Here is a 27,892-nt window from a genome sequence, read left to right on the forward strand (position 1 = left end):
AGCTATAAGATCCAACGACAAGGGCACCACGAAAGAAGGTCCACCCGTTAGAATGCCCACCTGCTAAGTGATCCAGACAATAAAAAGCCCAGATGATAAAACGTCCAACCGAAAATCGTCCACCCTGTAAAAGGTCCAGCCACAAAAAGTCCGAAAACAAAATATAAAACATAGACAAAGTAATAATATTTAATAAAACCCTCCATATTTACATAAATCGGATATCAAGTCAATTTGACTCGATACTAGATTGAATACTCCGCGGGTTTAAATTTTTTTAATTAATTTCCGAATATAATAATAATTTTGGATTAAATCATTGCAGCACCTGTCATCGAGTCAGGTGCTGCCAATCTATTCAGCGCAACGACAATTCAGCGCAAAATCAATTTTTTCAATAAGTTTTAAATGCGTTTTCAAAAATAATTACTGTATTGAAATTGTCGGCCATATCTACATGATAATTTCATAAATTCGAATAAATTTATTTGATACTCTTTGTGCCTTGAAATATTACGCAAGCAGGGATTCTCAACTAAGACCGCAAACATTTATTTTTAAGCAGGGTTTCTAAACCGGGCAGCAATTTTTTTTTCAAATAGTTATTTTTAGCAATCCAAATCGCATGCATTTGATAATAAAACATTAAGGTTCAGAGATTCTTTGGTTTTCGATTTTTTCCCCAAAAACTTACTTTATCTACGTTTTATATTTTGTTTTCGGACTTTTTGTGGCTGGACCTTTAACAGGGTGGACCATTTGATAATAAAACATTAAGGTTCAGAGATTCTTTGGTTTTCGATTTTTTCCCCAAAAACTTACTTTATCTATGTTTTATATTTTGTTTTCGGACTTTTTGTGGCTGGACCTTTAACAGGGTGGACCATTTTTGATTGGACGTTTTATCATCTGGGCTTTTTATTATCTGGATCACTTAGCAGGTGAGCATTCTAACGGGTGGATCTTCTTTCGTGGTGCCCTTGTCGTTGGATCTTATAGCTTTGGACCTTATGTCGTGACATGGTCATATTGGGGTTACCTGTAAAGACACTGTGGCATACTTTTATATTAAAATAAAATAAAATAAAAAATATACTCGTATATAAATGGGAAAAACGGGAAAAAATGGGAATGAGTGTCATTGCAACGCAATAATTTCAAATGTGTTCGCTGCCTGCGGTTTTTCGACAAATGGGAACGGGAACGAGAATGAGAACGAGAACGGGGACGGGAACGGGAACGAAAACGGGAACGGAAACGAGAACGGTAAGCGGGGACGAGAACGGAAACGGGAACGGGAAGTGCATGCGTTACTATGGCATTGCAACGCATACCGGAGTTCAGCTAGTTTTTCACAAAATACTTCAATGTAAATTCAAGATATTTTTCTAAAAAGAAATCGTAACACATAGTTGTAATACATTTTGAACATCGTAGATACATACGTGGTTTTACGTATATATCTACGTGGACATGGATTTATTAGGATAACTCAAATGAGCAGTGACCTGTAAGTGTACAGCAGTTCCTCTACAAAGCAACCTTACAAATCTCGGATAACGTAATAAATTATGACTTATATCTCCGCCTGCGACGGTAATAAAGATCTAAGAGTCACACACGCATAAAGATATACTCGTATGTACACGTGGCATGATTTTCCGGGAAAATATGAACGCGACTTCGTTTTTTTGGCGCTAACGACGCGACCGGAAACGGACGTGTATCGATAAAGCTCGTCGAATAATAAATTCACGCACGAAACGTCTAGCCGTGCGTCAACACTTCCGGTGTGAAAACTCGCGCGAAACGCATTTTCCGATCGATAAATTTTCCGAGCGCTTGCCCGAGACAGGAAAAATAGTTTTTCAGTGCGTCGCGCATGAAGAATGCGCAATAAAGATAAACCGTTCAAAGGAACTAGCTGTTCGGATTCTATTGTTAGATAAATTCTCTCGCTTTCGCCGCCACTGAACTGTTTGCGAAACGGAATAAAATCCAATGCAGAAAATATATATATATGTATATTTAATTCAATACCGAATTCGAAGAATCGTCCGGATTCCAATAATGCGAGCCGTCTATTAGATAAATGAAAAATGAAAAGGTAGACAAGATTTTTAATCAATTCCAACTGTCAATAAAGAGATATTGAGGTGAGGCATTTCAATATCCGGTTGGAATTTTTTTTTTTTTTAGGTGGAAGGAAATGGAGAAAAAGTCTGGAATCCAATTAATGCTAGATATTTAATTTGGATTGAATTCCTTTCAGACGTATGGAACCTTCCGCGCAAAAGTAGACAAAGTGGAACCATAAAATTCGAATCAAGAATCAATACCACTTATAATAATAATTTCTGGACACGTATAGTATTGACGATAGTCATTAATGGAAACCTAATGTTAGTTACAGACATTATTAACAAACTAACCAATAGATTCTATGACAGAATCACTAATAACCATACTAACACACTTGTAAAGAGTTTCGGTGATTTCAAATAAATGTCTATACCCTTCAGGTATAAACACAATTTACCTAAATACAATCTGCTTTAAATCGTCGACTTAAGAGAATCTTTAATTAATATTATGCATTAGATGTATTATTTAAAATTGTAAATATGTTTTTGAACTCTTTTTCCTATTATGCTGTACATTAACATTATAATAATATACTACTACGATTACTAACAAAATTAAATTAAAATTGTAAAATAGAAAATGAGCAGTAGGTCAGTAGCTATAAAATAGATATAAGATGTATTGTGAACTTAATTTAGTAATAATAAAAAACATTAAAAAATCTAAAAATCACTTTATTGAATTTTAGCATAAATACAGGAGAAGAAACAATGATCGAATGATTTCTGATCAAATATTTAATATGTATTTAAGTGATCTGTTAAAAACATTCACGAAAAAACCGAAAATTGTATTCAGAAAAAACCGGATACCGAAATTGCGATTTTTCGCATACATAATTTTTTAATTTGGTTTTATCATACAACCATATTTATCAATTAAAGATATTGATTATAGAGCTTTGCCCGTTGATATTTGATGGTTTTTAAATTGAAAAGGAATTACGTAAATCATGAATAAATTCTGAAATGGTAAGCCACTAGATTGTACCTAAAATATATGTATGTATAATAATTTATTTGTAATGCAATTGTATACATGAAATACTATAAAAAAATAGGCAGAATAATTTTTCTATTATCAAATAATGTCTTTCCCCGTTCTTTTGTGCATTTACTGCATTCAAAAAACACGACTTGCATTCAAAATACCTTTAGAGCATTTTTCTTATCTCCCCTTACTTCATTTTATCCCCCAGTGAGTCGTTCGGTGTAATTCTTTATGTCGAATTTAATTTACATCATTTCCATTGCCATTATACATATGCATAAATAGGTACACACATATAAATTACATCATATTAGATTTAAAGCAGAAACATTTTTACTAAACCAAAGTTAATATATTAATTCAAATATCGTTTCTTTCAAAGTTGAAAACACAATATTTTTATATTATATTAACTCGTTATTTAATCCTTAAGAGAATTCACGTACTTCTAGAATATAAATAGCCCAATTATTACAATTCTTGTAACTTAGCCATTAGCTATAAATTATTTACAGAATCTTTTAAACTCCTTTACAGAATATTTGGAGTCTAAATATACAAAGTTTGGTCAGGAAGTTATGTATCAAAGAACATTATTTATTTATTTATTGAAAAATCAACAGGCCTCAGATATGGAAATTCATAAAAATGAAGAATAAATAACAAAATAACATCGGAGCCCAATTATAGATTTATACAAAATACATAATATATATAGTACATATAGACAAATGAAAATTAAAAGAATAAAAACTAAAATACGACTAAATAGGACAAAACATAATTATAAATAAAGCATAAAGTGATATAATATAATTGGATAGAGAATTCAATCAATCCATCAAGACTAAACTGATTGCAGTCCTGAATTACATATACAATTATACGTATAAGTAAAAGTACACATATTCTATTATTCATAGATTCTTATACATATAGGTATGTATATTGTAATCACTGATAAATCTTTTAAAGGCCAAACTTTATTCCCAGATGATTCTGGATATTTTCTCGTCGGAAACTTTTAGATATTCTGTCACATTTACTAAAAATGTAAAAATAACAAGAAATTTTATGCATGAAAAAGAAAACATTATATTAAATATAATTTTTGTATATAAAAAAGATTCAACGACAATTTTACACTCAAATTATAACCCAATTCGATATAATATGTAAACAATTTCCAAGTTAAACACGATTTGTAAAACGTCACATGTTATTGATACAAATATTTATCACGAAAAAGCCTAAAAAACGTAATGTAAAACTAAATACATACATATTTCAAAATGACTAAAAACAAAAAATTTTCCTCGACACTTTACGAGCCGGTCACATCAAACGACGCGTGACGCTGACCAACGGCTACGAGCCGCTCACGCCATATAGCGTCAACGATAAACCCCACTCGCTATAAAACATCACGCGTTTATTCAATATTAAACACAGATTTATAGACCAAACCAGCAGAATCAATCGTTTCATGACGTCATTTACGGAATCCTATTTCCCGAGGCCTAATCATCAGAAACGACAGCTCAATTCGAGCGAAACACACTCGAACGTGTGCAACCGCAGCAGAACCGCGATCAAATGACACGTCGTTAATAAAAGCCCATGTTTGCGGAACGTATTACGATAGGGGGAACCCCTTTGAACGTACATACATACGTGACATTCATATTAAAAGCGGAGTGATGTTTTGCGTTTTCGCGCCTCTTTTATAAATTATTAACGGCCATCATTGTTATTGTGTCGGATGGTGTGGGGGCGACAATTTATATCCGCGGAAGGTTCTGCGAAGAGGGCGGGTTTTGCGCCCCTCGTGGGGAGAGGGTGGGCGGGTGTTCTAGCCGCGGCAACAGGCCGCGACGACACTTATAAACATTTCATCTTTGAATCTAGAATTCCGTTTCGAGATAAATATCCGAATTTATATGCAAATGCCGTAATCCCGCGTCAGAGGTGGTGCCTGTCTTCAATCATCCGCCGCCATTAATCAGCCGCCGAAATTGTGAAGACATAGAGACGCTCTGAAGTTTCCGTTTATTAAATGTGAAAATTTTCCGAGGACGTGTGCTTTAAGAGCTCGCGAAGAAACGAAGAGAATTATCATGTTGTACGTACATAATATATGTATGTATCCGCCAGTGCCGTGCAGTGACTGTTAAAACATACGTTCAAGGAAAAACCGCAAACAATATATAAAGTATCTGTTTATCGTGTGGTTAACCCGCCGTACGACGGTTGATATTAAAAAATCCTTTGAAAAATTGTATATTATGGTTTTTTTACTTCATCTATGTATGTACGTAGTAACAATATATAAAGTTTTGTGATCATGCGAAAATTCGAACTCGATATTTTGACTGATTCGAACTCAGAATCGATCACTGGTCACGATTTGATGATCTAGAAAAAATGTGTGTCTTTGTATTTTGGGGATTTTTTTAACACCGTTCGTCCTATCAAACGGAAACTTAGCATCGGTTACTGAAATTGCTATCAACACTACGTATTTTTTTTTTCAAATTTTTAAGTTGACTGAAATGGTACGTGTTGCGTAGGGGTGGGTGGAGGATCCAAGTAAAAGGCCAACAGTCGTTTTACAGCATTTATTGATGATTAAGGAGATACACGCACTGTCACTGCTCAGTCCAGAATGACCTGATATCGCCTACGTACCGCCTTATAAAGGGTAGATCTCTCAGGACGCCTAATCTGTTTACCTGTTGTATAGTCACGTATTCGGGTATGTATTTCCACGACATTGGGTCTCCCCGTACCGATTCTGAGAAATAACTAATAACGGTCATTGTTTAGCCTAAATGCACTTAGAGTCCAGATATAATCCTTGGAAGTAAGTGCGAGCACTTAGTTAACCCGATAACAGATATCCGTTGGTCTAAGTGCAATTCGCTCAATCCGCGGCGTACGTAACAGTACCTTATAGGTTTCACCTTTTTTTCTTCTTAGAAAGTTCAAAAATGCTGTGCCCACATCGTGTCCATACCCCTGAACGTATCAAGCTGAAAATTTACATTTGTATTTTGTATGTACTAACTTAGAGATGATAAGGTTTTAGTCAAAATTCGTAAACCGGAAGTAGTATTTTTTTTTTAAACAATATTTCATTATTTTATTTTGACGTTTTAAATTATTTTTATTTTCTTGATATTTAATGTGTATAATACTGATAGTGATTTTAAATATTGAAAAAAATCCAACAACCGGAAATAGAACTTTTGTCTTGTTCAAGTTTCCATACGTTTGCGCTCAATTCGTATCGCTGTCATAGTTATTAGTATTTCATAATCTGTCTGTACGGTTTAATATCGAATTTTGTGTTGTAACTTTCTTATATTCCTCAAATACATACATAGATAAAGTCATGGGTTCGTCACACCCGATTTTTATCTACGAATCAGGGTGAAATTTTTTACATGTAATAGAAATTACAAACTTTATACCCTAATATTTTTACCTCAACCGGAAGTAGTACTTTTACTCTAGAGATTTTTTTCCTGACTTAGGCCACTCTCACAATCGTAGGCACATATATCATCATCGTCATCATCATCTACAGCCGCTCACCATCCACAGCTGGATGAAGGCCTTTCCAACACGCTTCCACTCATCTCTGCTTTCAACAACTCTCATCCATCTCACCCAACACATTTTCCTAATTTGTTTACCCATCTTCCCTGCGGTCTTCCTTTTACCCGTTTGTATTCTCTCGGGTACCATTCTAGCACTTCTATTGTCCACCTTTCTTCCATTCTTCTACCCATTGCCATTTCAATATCTTTATCTACTATGTCCACCCCACCCTTGTCATACTTCTCACTCACGTACTCCGCTTCCTATATTTCCTCTTAATGCCAAGCGTACAGCGTTCCATACTTCTTTTAGTTCATTGGACTTTATATATAAATAAATATCTTTAAAATTGTCTTTAATATCAATCATCTAGAAGTAGCGGCAATCTTTATCTGAATAATAAATTATATTTATAGAGTGCCCATTCCTGTCCATTTGTACAAAACGAGACGTCACATTAAAAAATAATTACAGCTGATTCATCTCGCCTCTGAAATTTCCCTTTATTACAAATAATACGTAAAGCAAGAGCCGTTTTTATTATTATATTACGTTGCATTTTCTTTTTGGATTTGACGGACGTGCTGCTTTCTCGTTTGTAATAATAAATCGTGTCGGATGAAAAGTTTAACAGCTGCTAAAAATAATGCTAAAAAATAATTAATGTTATGTACGTTTTGTACGAAAATACTAATACATGTACAATATACAGCGAGTAATTTTAATTTTCATGCAACACGAATACGGAAAATGTGAAAAACTTTCGTTCGGTGATATTCGTGTCGACGTTTCAACGGCGTATGAGATAAATGTTATTTTTATATTCAAATCATATGAAACTCAAAGTCAAATTTTCTCACAACAACACTTCATCTATTGACACTTCATATACATACATATGTACATATACGTATTTATTTAAGAATACTTGGATTTATTTAAGGCGACAAAGCCGATAGACCCAATGAGTTTGATAATCATACAGTAGTACATATGTACCTATAAATACAAATATTAAATAAGATAATGAAAACATAAATAAAGAAAAATAAAAATCAAAAACAAAGAACACCGAAAATAAAATATTAACCACTCAAAATAGACGAAAATAAAACAAACAAGAGAAAATACAAAAAATAAACTTTATAAAAAAGAAAGATCTGAAAGAACCCATATATTTTAAGGAAAACGTTAAGTTTACTTTTAAAGAAAGGTTTAAGTTACAATTCATTGGATAAACTATTCCAAACTCTAACCACTCTATTTGAAAAGAAGGATTCTCTTATTATTTTGTAATAAATATTTTTATGACCTCTCAGATAAGTGTTACTGTTAAAAGTAATGAGGTTTATCATAGAACAATTGTAATGGTTATTTATAATTTTATAAACTTCAATTAGATCGCCTCTCATTCTTCTTGTTTCCAAGATTCATTATTTTCAATCTCATAGAGGTTTAAGTTCGAAAGGCATTTTTATAATTCTTCGTTGGACTCTTTCTAAACATACAACATCTTTTTTAAAATAGGGGTTCCAAATGGAATATGGAAATTCAAGTTGTAGACTAATATATGTTTTATAAATTTCAAACAAAAGTTTTGCATTAAGATAATTAGCTACACGTTTAATAATATATAGAAAATAATAGCAATTTTATGATATAATTTAATGTGTTGACTATTTTAAATCACTCCAAGATCAGATTCAACTGTATTAACTAAATTAGAATCTAAATTACAAGTAATATTTTATTTATTGGATCCTAGATGGAGAATATATATTTAAATAAATTAATAATTCATTACGCTGTTGTCGATTGCTACTCAGTTGTAAATGTACAATAACAAATTGAACCCAGCAGATAATGAGTCAAGATAAGCTTATCTATAGATAAACCGAATAGAAACCAAAGGATTTTTATACTACAAATCAGTTAACGCTGAGATTCTGTCCAACTAGTAAGTCTTACCACATTATATTTTATATTCAATTACTTTTTTTTACATTCAACTTGCATTTTGCTTCATTTTTAGGAGATAATTTTCGAAATAGACTAAAACAAAGATGATGATAGAAGTGAAGGCAAAACCAGATTTTGCAACAGAACAACTCAAATATTTGTACAATGCCATGAGAAAAGATCAATTCACTGATGTTCATTTTAATGTTGGCAATCGGAGGTATATTCAATCATTTTTCAAAATAATATAAATCCAAAATGTCAAATATAACGGTCATTCTTCACAATTGCAGCTTTTTCGCACATATGATAGTGCTAGCTTCGTGCAGTGAATTTTTCCAGAAAAACAAAAACAACTTGGATGCCATTTTTTCTGATTTCCGTGAACCAGTTGTCGATGCAATGTTAATCTATTGCTACCTGGGAGAGATACGTAAGAGTCGCTTTCATTATTTAGCATTAAATTCTTAAGTTTTAAATTTTAAATACACTTTCAGATATCAAAAAGGAGCACTTCGAACAATTCATGGAGTTGGCTAAAAAGCTACAAATCAATATTATTGATCTTCAACACAAAACAATCCATCAAGGGAATTGTTTGGAAGTTTTGCGCCTCTCGGATGACCCAAAGTCGAGAGAAAAGGCTATGAGTTTGACTCCCTGCAACTTTAAGATTGTAAGTGTTTATTATATGAATATAAAAACGTATTAGGATACCTTGAGTTTGTAACATTTTAATTTCTGTTTTAGTTGCACAAAACTCCAGACTTTCTCAACCTGCCGGCTTCCGCTTTAGCCGAGATCCTGAAGTCGGATAACTTAAACAGTTTAGCTGAAGAAGTTTTTCATTCGGTGAAATTATGGATAAGCTATGATGAAACAAACCGTCGAAGTGAATCAGTAGAGCTGTTAAGTCTTGTAAATTTGACGTCACTATCGATAGAGGTATTAAAGATCAATATTAATTAAAATCTCATTATATCATATAAAATACGTACTACATACTTTCAGTTTCTCGTCATGGAAGTTATGACATTCTGTGCATCTTATCCCGAGTGTATTGGAATTCTTAAGCAAACGATGTTGACAATTTTACCAAATTATCAACGTACAAATCAAAACAGAAAAAGTTACAAAATAGCACTCGTCGGAGATTATAACGCAGATGTATGCAACTTTTAAGCCACAAGCATTTTATTATATTATAAATTTAATTATTTTATTACATATTGTATTTTCAGTTTGCAAGCAGTATCGATATTTATGATGAAAAAACTAACAGTTGGTCCTTAAGTAAAGATTTCAATTTCAACAGAAGCAGCTTTGTGTCAGTTCTTGTCGATGACTGGATCTTAATCATCGGCGGATTCTATTCTTTAGATAAAGTAATCAATTTTTCTTAACCCTTAGAAGTAATCCCTTCGACTACTTTGATTCCAATAAACTGACTAAATCTCAGGTGGACTACATCGATTTGAAAGACGGTCAGAAGCATCCATTGGAGCCGTTAAATCAGGGCCGTTGCTTCTTCTCAGCAGTGACACTTCGTAATGATTCGTCTACTGATGTTTACGTCATCGGTGGCTATGATTTCGATGAATATTTTTCATCGGTGGAAAGGTGATTAAAAAATACGATAAAAATTCTTACTTAACGTTGATATTAAACTTATTAAATTGATTGCGAATATGTGGAACAGCAAGACAAAGTTCTGGGACACGAACGTAGCTTCATTGTTGAAGGCTGTTGATTTTCATAGTGCTGCTGTCATCAACGACAGAATCTATGTGACAGGTGGACGTATAAACAAAGACGGAAAATATAAATCCATCAATGAAGTGCAAGTTTACTCAGTGGAGTCCAATTCCTGGTCTTATGCTGCTCCGATGGTTCAGAAGAGAGAAGATCATTCGGTGAACGTTTATTGATTACTATAGACGGGTTTCCATTAATTTTGATTTTTAAATGCTTTTATTATTACCGAATTATGTTCACAATATATCTTATATCTATTTTAATAGCCACTGATCTACTAATCATTTTCTATTTTAAAATTTTAATTTACTTTTGTTGGTAATCATAGTATTATATTATTCTAATGTTAATGTACAGCATAATAATTACAACCTATTTTCAATTATTGTAAATGCTCATAATACATCTGATACATAATATTAATTAAAGATTCTCTAAAGTCGACGATCTAAAGCAGATTGTGTTTAGGTAATCTGTGTTTAAACCTGAAGTGTATAGAAATTTTGTTGCAATCACCGAGACTCTTCACAAGTGTGTTAGTATGGTTATTAGTGATTCTGTCATAGAATCTATTGGTTAGTTTGTTAATAATGTCTGTAACTAACGGAATATTAGGTTTCCATTAATGACTATCGGTCAATACTATACGTTTCCAGAAATTATTGAAAATTAACCCAAGTATAATATATTCAACGGTTTTTAGAGCATCGAGATCAAAGGTATGCTATATGTTGCTGGAGGTTTTTTTAGAGAAACAGATTCAAATTTAGACAGGGTTGAAAGCTACAATCTCGATGCCAATCTGTGGACAGCTTATTGTAATCTGCCAAGTCCTACATATTCGCCAAGTCTCTGCTTTTTCCGAAATAAATTACTTTGCATGGGTGAATATTTTATTTAAATATATTTGGTCAAGCTATTTTTAATGTCTATATACATAGTTTTTTTTTAATTTTCAGGTGGATATAATGGAAAAGATAAAATAAACAATGTTTGGGAATACGACGATATAAACAGTGCTTGGAAAGCTTTGAAAAATCTCAGCAAAAAAAGATATTTAGCAAACGCACTTGTCATACCGTATCATTCCATTATTTGACTGTTGTCATGTGAAATGTAATTTTAAACAATTCTTTGAGCAACACATATTACTGTTTGTTTCATAACACATTATATTTATTCGTACATTTAATTATAAGCATCTCATATTATAAAAAAAAACAATATTAATAAGAAAAAAAAAAATTTTTCAATTTAATAGCAATCAAACTTACAACTCGCGATTTTGAAAAAGCACCACTTCCGGTCAAATTACGAGCTTATTATAAACCGTAATTAAAGTCGTCCCTATTCTGCTTTAAATATCTTTTTCTTATTCTGATCAACGCAACGAGGTGAATAATTTCAAATTTGAATATTTTTAATTTATACACTCACAAAAGCAATCAAAACATTAAAATGTGTACTTTCGGTTATTTAAATTCATCTCATTCACTCTCTACACATCCACACTACATAGTTTTTTAAACATATTTATTTAGCAACGTGGACTAGTAGTTGGAACATTATGCTGTCGAGCAGTGGTGGTTACGGGTTCGAGCCCCACTAGAGTCCCGCTGCTGGCCAAACCTTGGTTTGCGACCCCAAGTCGATCGTGTATTATCAGAGTTTGCCAATTTTTCTGATTTTACCTCGTTTATCAATGACAGGAGTGCCAGAGTTTGCTCAACCCAGTGTTATGTACCTCGCTTATCAATGTAGTCGTCTAACCAGTAGGGATACACCATTGATTTGTGACACACCTAATTTAACAAGTAACACCATTGATGTGTGGCACACCAAATTTACTAAGTAGAACTATTGATTAATGGCACACCTAATTTACTGACTAACCGAAATTGGACGACACGTTTCTTCAACACTTCGTTGTTTTAAAGAAGAGTATATAAACTCATTACTATTAGAATTAGTCAGTCATTACCATCGACTCCGAGAGTGAGAGTCATTACCATCGACTCCGAGAGTAACAGTCATCACCATCAAGCCTCCGAGAATAGTAACCATTACCATCGACTCCGTATAGGCAGTCATTACCATCTACTACGAGAGTGACAGTCATTACCATCGACTCTATATAGGCAGTCATCACTAGAGGTAAGATAGCCAAGGTGCCGCTCATTGTTCCATTGTTGTAAATCCTTTGTAAAAAAGGTTCGGCAAACCTTTAACAATGCATTTACAACATTTGAACAATACGTGGCACCCTCTGGGTCCGGGCTTTAGTCATCACCATCGACTATGAAAGAGACAGTCATTACTAGAGGTAGGATAGTCACAGTGCTATCCATTGTTCGGCAAACCTTTAACAATGCATTTACAACCTTTGAACAATACACGGCCCCCTCAGGCTCCGGTGACTAGTCATTACCATCGACTCCGTATAGTCAGTCATTAATATCGACCCCGGAAGTCAACACATCAGCAGCAGAACAAAGTTAAAAAGCTAAATAGTGAAACAAAGTTCTACGTATCTGATTTAAATTCTCCGTTCCATAATTAAATCATTCGTTTTTCTATTATATCTAAATAGCCTTATAAAAAATAGTTTTTTAAAAACACTCTTTTTTAGTTTTGTATATAATATTAAGATATATAAATTATTATTTTGAATAAAAATACCAATAATTTTATTTTACTACCGCCATGTATATATGTATATCATATTGTTGCGTACGGGGTGGGTGGAGGATCCAAGTAAAAGGCCAACAGTCGTTTCACAGCATTTATTGATGATTCAGGAGATACACGTATTGCCAGTGTTCAGTCCAGAATGAATTATATCGGCTACGTACCGCCTTATAAAGGGTAGATCTCTCAGGACGCCTAATCTGTTTACCTGTTGTATAGTCACGTATTCGGATATGTATTTCCAAGACATTGGGTCTTCCCGTACCGATTCTGAGAACTAACTAATAACGGTCATTGTTTAGCCTAAATGCACTTAGAGTCCAGATGTAATCTTTGGAAGTAAGTGCATGCATTTAGTTAGCCGATAACAGATATCCGTTGGTCTAAGTACAATTCGCTCAATCCACGGCGTACGTAACAATATTTTATCTCCATCGTAATGGCGGAGGATCCATTTACTTATATTGATGACCAAAATGAGCAATATGGCAAATTATGAAAACGATCGAATTAGAGGCAAATTTTTTTCTGAATTGTAATCGTAAGTAAACGTAAAGGAGCTTTGTAAAAATAAGAGAAATGTAACGTAATAATAATAATAAATAAATCTTGGTTAGTTAACCAAGTAGTTTTAAAAATGTATTAATCTTTCACCGGAACGCTGCAGTGATAATTTTGGTGGCAGCGTTGGGATGAGTACACTAAAATTTATTAATCTTTCATTGGAACGAGACAATACATACATAGCGTCCGTTTTTATATATATAACATTGCCTATTTCACACAATCAGCAATTATTTAGTCAGTTTCGTGAGTAAGACATCAGGCTTGCACGTGCTTTGGTAGTCTCGCATGCTAGTCAAAACTGAAGGCCGAATGCTTGAGCACTCTCAAAAATAAAACCATTGACACGACACGAGTTCATCTGCGTTTAATGTGCCTATACATTTGCTCGGCATAAGGAACGAGGATCGACGTCAAGTGGGACTAAGAAATTCGTCGGTACATGTGTAGGTTCGCCTTGTTAGGCAAACAAAACACGTACATACCTACCTAGTGGAGGGGAATGAAGGGTAAGCAGCAGAGAAAGGAGTATGAGGAGTGGAACAGTATCGTAAGGCCAAAAACAAATACGAGATGGAGCCTACCCAGCATCCACCCACTTGGTCGATTTTGTTTGCGATACTGCGACACCGATACCCAAATGTTTGCACGACGACACTTTATCCGACGTTGACGCTAGCGCCACTTGTGGCTCTAGCGGCGATTATCGCGAATTACTTAGACGCCGTATCCGCAACAGTTTGCAAACAATTCCAATTCATTAATCGGTTTGAATGTTTTTAATAGATCTTTACTTACCTTCTGCAAGTGAGATTTTACTCAAGTATATATAGGACTATGAAGACTGAGCAATTTACTAAATATCAGCCATTTTACAAGCTTTTTTTTTTAAATCCACTCGGTTCCATGAAATTCCACTCTTTAGATCGCATTGATATTTTACCAACATACGGAGCCCTATACGGAAAATACGTCAGCCCTTTGAGTGCTGACGTATTTTCTGTTGAAAGCCTGCCACGCTGAAAATTTCGTCAACATTTCCAACTAGAATTATTTAGAAATCCAATAGAAAGCAGGTATAAAAATTGTAGCTACTCCAAACAACCGCTACCGCTGAGGATTTCGAGTTTTGTAGAGGTGTGTTTAAACTCTCTAATATACTTGCAACAATATAAAATAAACAAAAAAAGTCTATTAATGAATGTATTTTTCTAAAACAAGTTTCATCTTCTTCATTGTTGTTAAAATATAGTGCCCACAATCTAAATGCCAAGCCACAATCTAAAATACTCAGCAGTTAGGGATTTCTATCGAGACATTCTGCTATGGTTATATATTCAGAAATTACGGTGTAAACCAGTCTTTATAAACATTGACTTGGAGTACACGACCCATGCTCAAAACATTTGTTTTCAATGCTACCTGGAAAGGCTTAGCGGGTAGTATTCTTGTTTATTGTTTACATACTGATCGGCGTATTTTAGGCTAATGGACTTGTTGGCAAAACGCCGATCGGCTTTGGTCAGTATTCAAAGGGTTAGCTAACATTGAAGTAACCTAATATCCCCGACATGAAGCTAGATATTAATCATTAACTAACTCATTAAAAATTACATCAGCATGTTCCAGTTCGAAGCGATGACAGCTAGCTATCCAACAAGGCTTCACTACCGCACCTTCGCAACTCACTTCAAATGTGATAACAGCTATTTTTTATAAAGTTTTTCTTAGTTACAATTGTATAACGATAAGTACATATTCCTTTCCTAAAACTATTCCGATCGCTTCAAAACCATTTGCGAAGTTTGGCCCCCGATAGAGATTTCAATTAGTGTCGACGGTTGAAACAAATAATGTTTCGATAATAAGCGTCTATGCCTCAAAGCTAAGACAATCTTTCTGTAATCACTGAAACTGTATGGTAAGAACACACTCATACGTATGGCACGGCATGCTTAGGTAGACTCCAGCTGTGATGGGCGTGATTCTTCGATCTTATTATTTGGAACTCCTTCGATCTTATTATTTCGACAAGTTTCTCCTACATGTCTTCAAATGTAGGAATCGATGTCAAACCCATGTCAATACAAGGATAAAATATCACCGAAAACACTACAGGGGGTGAGTTTTTCCAAGGATCGCGATGGCATAGATTAGGCGTGCTATCATTTTTTTTTTTTCGCATAGTGGAATTTTATTTTGGGACTGGCTGATTATATTGAATTGTGAATGAAGTTGTTAGCAGACAAGACAACTACGATGGATAGATTGCTAAAAATGTATCTACCCATTTGTCTATACATATAACCAGAAGTATGGCTTAATGGTAGCGTGTATGTTTAGCACCAAGTGATCAGTGGATTCGATCCGCCATAGTTTTTCAATTTTATCTGATCATTGTTGAAACGGTTCCTCAAAATTGGAAAAAAATCATTTTTCCTATTGTCACAAATCTTCTGTATTTATTGTGTGTATAATTTGTAAAAATTATGTACAAATCCATAGATGTATATCCATAGATATACATCTATGGATTTGTATATCCATAGATGTCTCAATGGATTAATTATGTAAATAATTATTTAATTAATTGTTATTTCGTGTTCTTCAGCTTCTGGAAATACAGTGATTTATGTAATAATAAAATGCTGCATTATTTGTAATTAATTGTCTAAGAAGGCGCATTGGGGTCTTCTAGTAAAGTCTTCCTGTTGTATATGTATGTAAAATAAAAATAATTAAAAATATTATATCAATATAAAAATGTATGTGTGTGTGTGTGTACAGATGTACATTATGAAATGAACCATATTTGAAAAATCGCAGCAGCATTCAAGAAAATTTCATCAAAATTGACGCAGACGACGAATCAACGCTTAAGCCTTAAGCTAACGGTGTCAAAGTAGGCTTACGTGCCATATAGTTATAATGGGTATAGCACACTTTCTTGATTATTGAGCTGGAGCCTTAAAATTTGACGGCCGCTATAGCTTAGCTCGAGCTATGTAAAATCGCGCGCCCAATTTTCCTTCCGAGCTTAATCTTCGCCCCGACCGAATTTTCCTCCGGCGAAATAGGCTCTGTTGCGAAAAATAATTTGCTTCTCTCTTGTCGAGCTTTCGAAACTCGCCGACAGGGGGGCAGAAGTTAATTTTATTTTAACGATAGTTGTAAATCAGACGAACCGGTCGATAGTACTGACTCCGCGCTGGAAAATTCGCCCATTTTTCAACGCGAAATTGCTTCTCAAACTGGGCCCGCACGAATCCAATCTTAATACACATACATACATATATAATATTGTAATTGTATATATTATATTGTACACGTGTGTTTAGCGAGGCTCTGTTTCAAATTGCCCGGTTATTTATTACGCGAACCCGTAGGAAAATCCTCGACGGAATTTTCCTAGTCGATTATAGTAAATACCGAAATAAATCTTACACATTGACCGAGACCGTTCTTTTTCGTTGCCGAAAAAAAATCTGATAAAGTGAACGTATAAATAAATCATCACCCTTTTCCACTGCGTAGATACCTTACAAATTTGCTACATACATACATGCATCCAGTCATATTTATGTGGGTATATTTAAAAATGTTAAATTCAATTTAAATAGTGATAAAGCAAACAAACTATGACTGGAAAATGTTACCGACGGATGAACATCATTATTTAATTGAAATTTTTCATTATCAATTCCACAAATTTGGCATAATATAAATTGCTCGGCGAACTTTCTGTAATAATTCAGTTTTATTGAGATCAAATTTAATTTAATTTAATAACTTCCGGTTCGCAAGCCTCCACTCTTATCTTTTGAAATTAAACTGCGACCTTGAACTCGACTTTTAAGAGCAGAAAAATATTTACCTTAGACCTGGTTTTAATTTTGAAATTTATACTTATTATTTATTTTTCTAAAATTTACAGCATTGTTAAAAAATGATAAATATAATCATAAATAAACGATAATACAAGAACAAAATAAATAAATGAAATATTAAGCTAGAATAAAAGTTGTAAGTCGTTCAATGTTCAAAAATTTCACCTGTTTTAATTTTTTTTTCATTGAATATTATATATTGTTTATTTTTATTATTATTAATTCATTATTTTTTAAATTCATCGAAATAAAATTTGATAAGCTTTTACTTTGATCCTCTTGTATGTTTAGCTAATAGTTTTGAACTCCTATACATATATGTATATAAATATATATATAATGGATGATTAATTGTTTTTAAAATGTATATTTGAAAGTATATTTGAAAAGTCCACTTTTCTTCGTTTCGAAAAATATCTAGCAAAACATTAAATATAATGATTTAGGCTTAACAATATTTAAAAATAGTGGTGACCTGTAATACATTTATTCTGTTTTTCCGAAAATCGTACTATGTAATTAGCATACTATGCTTTCGATCGGAGTGGTCACGGTTCGATTCCCACTAGTAGCTGTTGGCCAGACGTTGATTTGTCACTCCAGCTCGATCGTTTTCAATCAGAGTCTGCCAATTTTTCTAATTTTCATTGAAACTAACATCTCCTTTCCAATCTATCTTGCAAATCTCAAGCTATTCAGCGCCTTAAGAGGGCTATACACCCGAAACCTTAATTTTGTTACCGTTCCTTTCTTCAATATATATATTGAGTGTATGTATATATTGAGTGAATGCGACAATATATATCAATATATATATATATTGAGTGAATGCGACAGTTGCGCTTCGACCAGATAAAACGTATTTTAAATTGACAAAATCGAGGTTTCGTATTCTCCTATTTTCTTCTCCAAAACTGGACCAATTTTTAAAAAAATTTCATCATCGGTATGAGAAAGATACTTTCTGTGCATCTATCGGCGTATTTTTTTTTAAATCGACCGTTAAATAAGCACGCTGTACTCGTTTCGTGGGTGTAAAAAAAGGACGATTTTATAGATGTTTGGCGGCTCCTAGCTCCTATAAAAAATAATTAATCAAAAAAATAAAACGATAGATGCACCCCAATGGTGGATATCCATAGCATATTAAAAAATAATTTCTCTAGTGCCATAATTGAGGAAGGGAGAAGTATAGTACGTTTGTATGGACAAGGCGCTGCTGTCCAGCCCTCTTAAGTTTCGCCAATTTCTATATAATAAAATGCTGCAAAAATTTCTCCATAGATGTCACTGTGGATGATGTACATTCACATTGTATAAAATGCTTGTATTGTTTGTATTATTGTATTGTATCTGATTTAGTACACTCTTCGCTTTGGAGCGATCTGTAAAGGCGAGTGTACATGTTCGATTGATATAAAATAATAATAATATCGAATTAAATGATGTGATATCAATTTGTGAATTAAGTCAAACAGAAATAGTGTTTTCGGCACTGAAAATTGGACTTCCACCACATTCTAATATATCCATACTTATGTATGTTCTTATTAAATTCTAAATATGATTTTCTAGTATTTTGTATATACTAACATTAAAATAAGATAATACTTCAAATGTCAACCAGAAAAATAATAAAAAAAATCAAAAAATACTAAACATATATTTTGTCAGTTCCCCTTAGACTGAATAACGGTCATGGCCCGTTGATTTTTTTAATTAAATGAAGGATACTCTCCTATCCTACTCCCTGATGATTTTTCCAACCCCCTCATCTCCACCCCTAGGTCTGTTTTAACATCCCGGAAATGAGATGAGCCGGTCGACTGTCTAAAGTCTTTTCTTTGCATTTTTCTTTTTTTTCTATAAATGGTGGGGGTGGGGTGGTTATTTCGAATGTTTCAAACAAAAAAAAAATCACCTAGAATATATACCTACTCCTGAAGGGAGATTTCCACTTTAACGAGCCGGTGTAAAAGGGGTATGGCCGTTAAAAATTCATTAATTTAAATCGTTCACGAGCACAAAAGAGCACGCGTCACTCGCAGAATAATAGAGTTGATAAAACAATCAGAGGCGAAACTTTACTTTCACAGTTCTATAAATTATATTATAAAATATACTGTCTGTCCGACACGACTATTAAATTTGGCGCGCTTTGCAATTCAGATTTGGTGGAAAAAGAATAATCACATAGTTCGGTGGTACTCAACCTCCTTTTTAAACGTGAAAACTTTCGAAGAGCTGGATTATCTCTCCAAAGGAAAAACAAAAGTGTTTCCATAACTTTAAATTATCTTATAAATAAAACCATTTTTAACGTATCGTAATCTTTGAAACCCGAAATATAGATTAATCTCACTACCCATACTACTTATTTCAATGCAACCAATTTTATGCGAATACGAACACGAATACGTGCACAAGGTTACAAGTTATTGTATAAAAGTGTCAAAAAAATGCACATCTGCGGATTCAAATGCATAAAAGCGTGCATCAGGCCACCAGTTTTGATATATAAATTGTAAATAAATCGTATTTCAATAAAATCAAATTAAAACAACAACGATATGTTTATCACATTTCATGTTACCAACCTCATTATGCAATCAACTCATGCATGCCAACCTAATCATTCATACATTTTATTTTATTTTATTTTATTGTTACAAATCAATATACACTCGCCATTACAGATTTGCTTCAATGCGATGGGTGTACGTTAACGAAATACAGAATACATAAACAATCAGAAATACAGTAATACATACATATACAATCAGAATATATAGCATATAACAATTAATCAGAAATAATAATCATAGAGACATCTATGGATTTTTTTTAGATTTTTTTTTGTATACAATTTTTATACATATAATAAATACGAAATTATAGAGATGTCTATAGAGATATCTATAGATTTAAGATAACTGTGTATAATTATTACAAATTATACACAGGCAGATTTTGTGACAACAGGATTAGATCTAATACCAATTTTCAGGAACCGTTTCAGCAATGATCAGATAAAATTGGCAAACTCTGATAGAGAAACGATCGATTTGGAGTCACAAAACCCCCAAATCTAACCAGCAGTGGCGAGGACTCGAACCTTTGACCCCAGTGGTGCTAAATATATACGCTACCACTAAGCCAAACTGATGGCTAACATGAATTCTTCTAGGTTATAAAACTAAATCTTACATCAACTTGACAATTGTTTGAACGTGGTTGGATTCTTGCGATCAATTTTTGTCCTACTTAAATAAATTTGCGGGGTTGTGGAGTTGGATTGATATTTAACGACTCTGACTCGAGCTTTATTTCTTGATTTGACTCCAACTCTGACTCCAAACTCCGACTCCCACTTGAATGATTTTAATAAGATGGACTTTTCTTGCCAATATATAAAATTGTTAGTACTAAAAATTATATCGATTTTCAAAATCACTAAAAATTGACAAGTAACCCAATTTAGTAAATTTATGGTAATGAAATAGGTATGAACTAAATGTAAATACATTCATAGTATATGTGTATGAATCTTATATATGTAATATAATTTTTGTCTGTAATGCATTTCTGATTGGCTGTCGTCAAAGTCGTTTCTGATTGGCTGGATTGGTCAAAGAAGTTTGTCAGTCGGTCAGTCGGTAAAAAATATAATTTTTTTTCGATTCAAATAAATTTAATAAAAAACATTTAATTTCCATTTACCGAGCGAAGGCGGGTAGCACCACTAATTTTAATATAAAAATGGGAATAAAAAAATATGAGACGGAGGAACCATCGATTTTGGCCATAACACATCAAAATATGTGCAATTTAACGATTTCGTTCATAATACAATTTTAATTTATAATTTTTATAAAGAAATTTTTAAAATTCAATTTATTGGTTAATTTACTTCGATAAAATTAGAGACAATAGTTGACGCCTACTATTAATTAAATAAATAAATTAAAAGAGTCGGAGTCGATTGATTTCTTATGACTCTGACACCGACTCCTCAGCCCTGTAAATATGTACAATTTTTTGAAGCTTTGCATACATACATACGGATTTTCGATAAAAATACAATATTCTATCAAAACTTTAATTAACCCCCCCCCCCTTATAAAAGTTATTGTTACATACTTACATATGTTGTATATTAATTAATTATACTCAGAACAAAGATAAAAATTAAACTTTAAACATATTGTTACGTACGCCGCGGATTAAGCAAATAGAATCCCAGAGACTATGTGACCGTTCAAGGGTTATCTGTTATCGGATTAACTAAGTGCTTGCACTTAGGACCAACGGATATCTGTTAACGGATTAACTAAGTGCTTGCACTTACTTCCAGGATTATATCTGGACTCTAACTGCATTTAGGCTAAACAATGACCGTTATTAGGCTTTTCTCAGAATCGGTAAGGGGAGACCCAATGTCGTGGAAATACATATCCGAATACGTGACTATACAACAGGTAAACAGATTAGACGTCCTGAGAGATCGACCCTTTATAAGGCGGTACGTAGGCAATATCATGTCATTCTGGACTGAGCACTGCGAGTGCGTGTATCTCCTTAATCACCAATAAATGCTGTGAAACGACTGTTGGCCTTTTACTTGGATCCTCCACCCACCCCTACGCAACAATATTTACTCAAAAAATGTTTTGCAATGTAATTATTTATATAATACTTATCTATACCAGAGTATATAATCCTCACTATGTCGAAAGCTTTTCACGTTTTCGTTTTTCCAATAAGAACAACCTTATTGATAAAATTCTCATGGTCTGATTTTTCTTTTTAGGAAAGTAGAATAAGCATAAAAAAATTAAAACTTTGCTTTAACCCTAAGTGGGTGCGATTATTTATTTTCTTCTAAGAACATTCTTCAAAAGTCAAAACCTTACCGGCACCAGGTTGAATATCTCTGACGTAGACAGAGTCGCAAACATTTTGGAAACACTGACGCCATTTTCTAAGTGTATTTATACATACATACATGTTCACGTCATAGTAATTGGTTGCAGAATATGTGGCATGCACCGATTGCACTACAAGCTTCAGCCACTCCAATTAACTTGTTCGAACAACAGCTGGATAAATAAGACAACGCCATCTGGATTTGCAGACTAATTCATATTCCTAGAGATACACCAATGAATGTGGTTCAAATTCATTACTGAATCAAGTAAGAGGTCTTCGTACCCGTCCTTGCATTCGAACGTTCAAATTCACACTTCCATCGTGCGTAGATTGCCATACTTCCAGTTTTTTACCTGCATGTTTTAATATACTTTCTCTTTTATACTTCCAATCTTTTTACCTGCGTGTTTTAGACTTTCTTTTTTTAAATTACCAGCTCCCCCCTTTAAGCATCATTATGAGGTTAACTTTTTATTCGTATCGCCCCCTACGAGATGTAATTAATCCGAAGTGTGCGGTGGCCGGGTCGAATTCGAGAGGACCACCCCTTCCTCTCCATCCCTCATCCCATTCTCCTCATCGCCATGTTTGCCTTTAATTAATGGAAATTAAATCTTGCCGTTTCGTTTGCACGACGTCTCCCCTTTTTTGCTTTGACACAGGTAACGTCGCGTCACTGAAATAATTCATTAACCGCGATATGACAAGTTGGACTGCGGACTTAATCAAATCTGAACAGAAACCAACGAATTAATTCACTTTTTTCAAGGTATCATTTACGTCCATTCATTTTCATTTAATTTAAAAAATATCATAAGACGGCAAATATGTAATTTAGTCCCAGCTGTACACCTTGTGTGCATCACATACATACAGCCGAACATCCGCGCACGCTCACGGTGCCATGTGAATTTTATTTATTTTCATATATACATATGTATATACACATATTTACTCAAACGACAAGAATGTGTATTACTTGCAACAATCAACAAATTCGGACTAACTGAATTCATGAAAGACGAGAGAATGCCAATTTTTTTTTAATCCATCACAACAATATCGTTAAATAAATCGGCAAAATCTAATACGAGATTTAATTACCACCAAAATCTTACCAACAGCGATAGCCGTAAACTAAAAGCCATAAAGTAATAAATAATTAAAATTAACAATTAGTTATAAGTACTTTTAATTTTGGGCACACGGAAATTTGCAGGCTTCACTTACATCGCTTCCCATTTTGGTCTCTGCCCCCCCCCCCCCCTCCCCTCCCTTTAATAAAGTATTTTCCTATTTAATAAAGTTAGATAAATGCGACCGACTTGGATTTAATAATCACCCAGATCTTGCCAGCAACGACAGACGTACTCATAATCATCGAAAAAATTACGGCCGGTATTTGAATCCTCAACTTATCTAGAGTGAGCTACGCTATGGCTGATTACAAACCGCAAGCAAACGTATGCTTCCAACAATCAGTTGAAGAAGAAAAAACAATCGAAGTTTATGTTTCTCTCAGATACCTTTTGGTTTATTGAATATAAATTTAATATATATATATATATATATATATATATATATATATATATATATATATATATATATATATATAAGTTTAGGTTTAATACCAAGTTATATATAAAATTTGATGAGCACCCATCAACCGGACGTGGCAGTTTACTCTTATTTGATTTTGTTCTACAATTTTTTTCGCCCCCTTAAACATGTGTGCTCTTCACGTTAAATTCAAATATAATTATTGTATCAATGTGATGAAAATAAAAAAAATCATTAAATTTAATAAACCGGTACTGGGATTTCTTCCTATTAGAAAAGTCAAAAATTTTGTACCTAGACGATTTTCTCCACACCCCTAACATATCAAATTTATATTCTTTATGTACTAATGATAAGGTTTTGGTCAGAAAGTAATTTTTTTTTAAACAATATATCATTATTTGATTTTGATCTTTTAAATTATTTTTATTCTTGATATTTAATGTGTATAATATAAATAATGATTTTATATATAAATTATATTTTTAAAATCCGACAACCGGAAGTATGTAGCACTTTTGTCTTGTGTAAGATTAAATTTGTATCGAAAATGCTCCCATAGCAATGTATCTACATATGTATATGTATATGCGAACGTGTATGTATGTTTCGTTATCGATTTTTTTTATCCTTCTTATATTCCTCAAATACACAGATAAAGTCGTGGGTTGGTCACATACGAATTTTTTAAAATGAATTTAATTTTCTTTTCATTTTTGTATTACACTAATTGTTTTACCCGGCTTCGCTCAGCATTTGTAATATAAACATCTTAAACATGACGAATCTAATAGTAAATATTCATTTGTTTTTTTATTAAATTTTTCTGAATCGAAAAAAAATAATATTCAACCAATCGAATCATCGTCATAGAAACTTTGACTTTTTTTCGATGTTTCCAACCAAAAATACTTACATACATACATACATATATATACAAAGTCACTTTCGAAATTATATATTAGATAGAATAGATATATATCTACATACAAACAAAGTTATTTTTAACCTATAAATCAAAAGAGCGTGTGCTGCATTGCACACTGGCTAGGCGCGGCTATGATAACATGCAGAAAAACAACAATGCAATAAAAATTGCAGCACATACCTGTTCCAATCAACGTACAAATGGACCCCAACCCCCACAATCACAAAGCGAATCAAGGGAGGATGGGAAATAAATCAGGAGACGGTCAGGAACAAAACGGCAATGCACCGCGCGCACAGTTCGTGACGGATATGGATTGCGCCATTTTATGAGTTGGCCATAAAGCGCGCCTCCAGCGATAGCTCATGTCAAAACGGTGCCGAATCCCTATATATAATATACATATATCCCTATAATGTATATGTATGTATGTATGTTTGTGTGTTCTGTACTACTCCTCTCCCTTCCCAATATTCCCCCATTTGCTAATCGATGTGCTTTAAATCACCGACGACCACAGAAGTGTGATTCGATTTTGTGTGCGGCAGTCGGAAGTTTTGATACCGACCCTAGATGTGCCGAAGAACTTCAATTATGTAAACTACGATTATATGTATGTAACAAACTAATTTCGAACTCAATTTTTTCTAATTGTATTTTATTACCGTGGGAATGCTAGTGTTGTGCCCGTTGATATTTCAACGGATGGTTTTGCAAAGGAATTGATACATGAACCACATCCGAGGCTATTGCCGCTAATGGTTCATGGTTAGCATGCATCATGCACAAATTTTATTTTATTTATTTTATTGTTACAATCAATATACACTCGTCATTACAGATCGCTCCGATGCGACGAGTGTACGATAACGGTCAGATATACAATAATACATATACAATCAGAATACATAGCATATAACAATTAATAAGTACAGAAATAATAATCATAGAGACATCCATGGATTATTTTTAGATTTTTGTGTACAATTATTATTACAATTTTTATACATATAATAAACACGAAATGTATAAACACATCTGCAATGCTGCTGGTCAGACTTAAATATTTGTGCTCCAGGTCGATCGTTTCCTATCAAAGTTTACCAATTTTTCTAATTTCATTGTTGAAACGGTTACTCGATTAAATTGGCTAAAAACATGCCTACCTACTATGTCACCACTATTTGATTGTGATTAATATACAAATTAGAATTCATAGATGTCTCGTTAGTTTCAAGTTTTCAGTGTCTCGTAATTTATTTTATTTATTTTTATTTTTTATTGTTACAAATCAATATACACTCGCCATTACAGATTTGCTCCAATGCGACGGGTGTACGTTAACGAAATACAGAATACATAAACAATCAGAAATCAGAAATACAGTAATACATACATATACAATCAGAATATATAGCATATAACAATTAATCAGTAATAATAATCATAGAGACATCTATGGATTATTTATAGATTTTTTTTTTTGTATACAATTTTTATACAAAAAATAAATACGAAATTATAGAGATGTCTATAGAGATATCTATAGATTTCAGATTACTGTGCATAATTTTTACAAATTATACACACAGATTTTGTGACAACAGGAAATGATCTAATACCAATTTTCAGGAATCGTTTCAACAATGATCAGATAAAATTGGCAAACTCTGATAGAGAAACGATCGATTTGGAGTCACAAAACCCCCAAACCTAACCAGCAGTTTGACGAGGACTCGAACCTTCGACCTCAGTGGTGCTAAATATATACGCTAGCATTAAGCCAAACTGCTGGCTTAATGTTAGCGACCATGTGTATCGCAATCTCCTGCACTCCCACAACCCACCTGACCGTCCACGTACAAATGAGCATGTGTATGTATGTATGTACCTTCAAGCATGTGTGCTCTTGTCAGTGTTCATGGCATGCATCCCCTACATTCATATTAGCTTCTGATAATTTTCATATTTATTTTTTTTAAATCTCCGTTCATATAAAAAAAAACATACATACAAATCAGTGGCGTGCGGTGACTTTTCAACCAGAGGATGCTGTCCAAAAACCGATGAGTTTTATTTTATTATTAGATACTTTGTCATATTTATATTTATTAAAATGTCTTTGATATGTTTTCGTTTTTGAATGAATATTCAATATTGGTGTGGGTTTTGGGCTCTTAACAATAATCTTTTTTTCATTATATGGTAGAGAAGCAAATGTCCTTTTTACTATATTTTTAATTAAACAATTGCAATTATAATTAACAACGGAGATAAATCCACTTGCATTGTTACTTTGGCTATCTTTGTATATTTAGGGCCATAATAAATAATAATTTAGGACGTAATGAATTACAATAAAATAATAAAAGTAAATAACTTAGGACGTAACGTACGAAATATCAATCAACGAATCAAGCGAAATGTCCATACATACGCAAAAGGAGATTTTGCTTCTTGTTGCGCGAGCGAAACGGCTATAGAGTCGTCTCACTCATGCGCATACGCAAGAGTGAGAGCTCATTTGTGCGCATGCGTAAACGATTTGTAGAGAACTTCAGCATCTATGGCGATATGAGCTTGATGCGGCTTCGGCCCTTCAACGGGGATGCTTGTCTATGTCAATTTTGGATCAGACAAAAAATCAGGTATATCATAATCACGTAATCAAAAATAAATGAAAGAGAAATAAAACTAAGAAATTCTGGGTATTACTATTTGGTCCGTGCTTGATTTGGAGCTGGCAGGTTGACGGGTCAAGAACAAAAAACTACCTCTACCACACTGCTGCGTATTTCACTCCAATCTCGAAAACTCTTCTACACGTCCACGTTACAATATTATATGATACTGTTACGTACACCGCCGAGTAGTTGCAATCGGA

General features: G+C 33.4%; 3 protein-coding genes across 3 annotated transcripts in view; 2 read left to right on the forward strand and 1 right to left on the reverse strand.

Annotated features, from left to right (window-relative positions):
• Positions 1-27,892, reverse strand: part of LOC143912683 (uncharacterized) — a 282,155-nt gene that overhangs the window by 236,515 nt on the left and 17,748 nt on the right. The window lies entirely within an intron of this gene.
• On the forward strand, positions 8,669-10,321 carry LOC143913759 (kelch-like protein 28). The gene is made up of 8 exons (XM_077433744.1): positions 8,669-8,695; positions 8,771-8,917; positions 8,991-9,130; positions 9,195-9,373; positions 9,448-9,642; positions 9,709-9,864; positions 9,939-10,082; positions 10,157-10,321. The coding sequence occupies exons 2-8, from the start codon at positions 8,802-8,804 to the stop codon at positions 10,319-10,321; spliced, it is 1,095 nt and encodes a 364-aa protein (XP_077289870.1). The 5' UTR covers positions 8,669-8,695; positions 8,771-8,801.
• Positions 10,157-11,664, forward strand: LOC143913688 (ectoderm-neural cortex protein 1-like). The gene is made up of 3 exons (XM_077433649.1): positions 10,157-10,610; positions 11,156-11,336; positions 11,412-11,664. The coding sequence occupies exons 1-3, from the start codon at positions 10,386-10,388 to the stop codon at positions 11,549-11,551; spliced, it is 546 nt and encodes a 181-aa protein (XP_077289775.1). The 5' UTR covers positions 10,157-10,385; the 3' UTR covers positions 11,552-11,664.

The sequence above is a fragment of the Arctopsyche grandis genome, chromosome 6 (assembly GCF_051622035.1).
Source record: "Arctopsyche grandis isolate Sample6627 chromosome 6, ASM5162203v2, whole genome shotgun sequence".
NCBI lineage: Eukaryota > Metazoa > Arthropoda > Insecta > Trichoptera > Hydropsychidae > Arctopsyche > Arctopsyche grandis.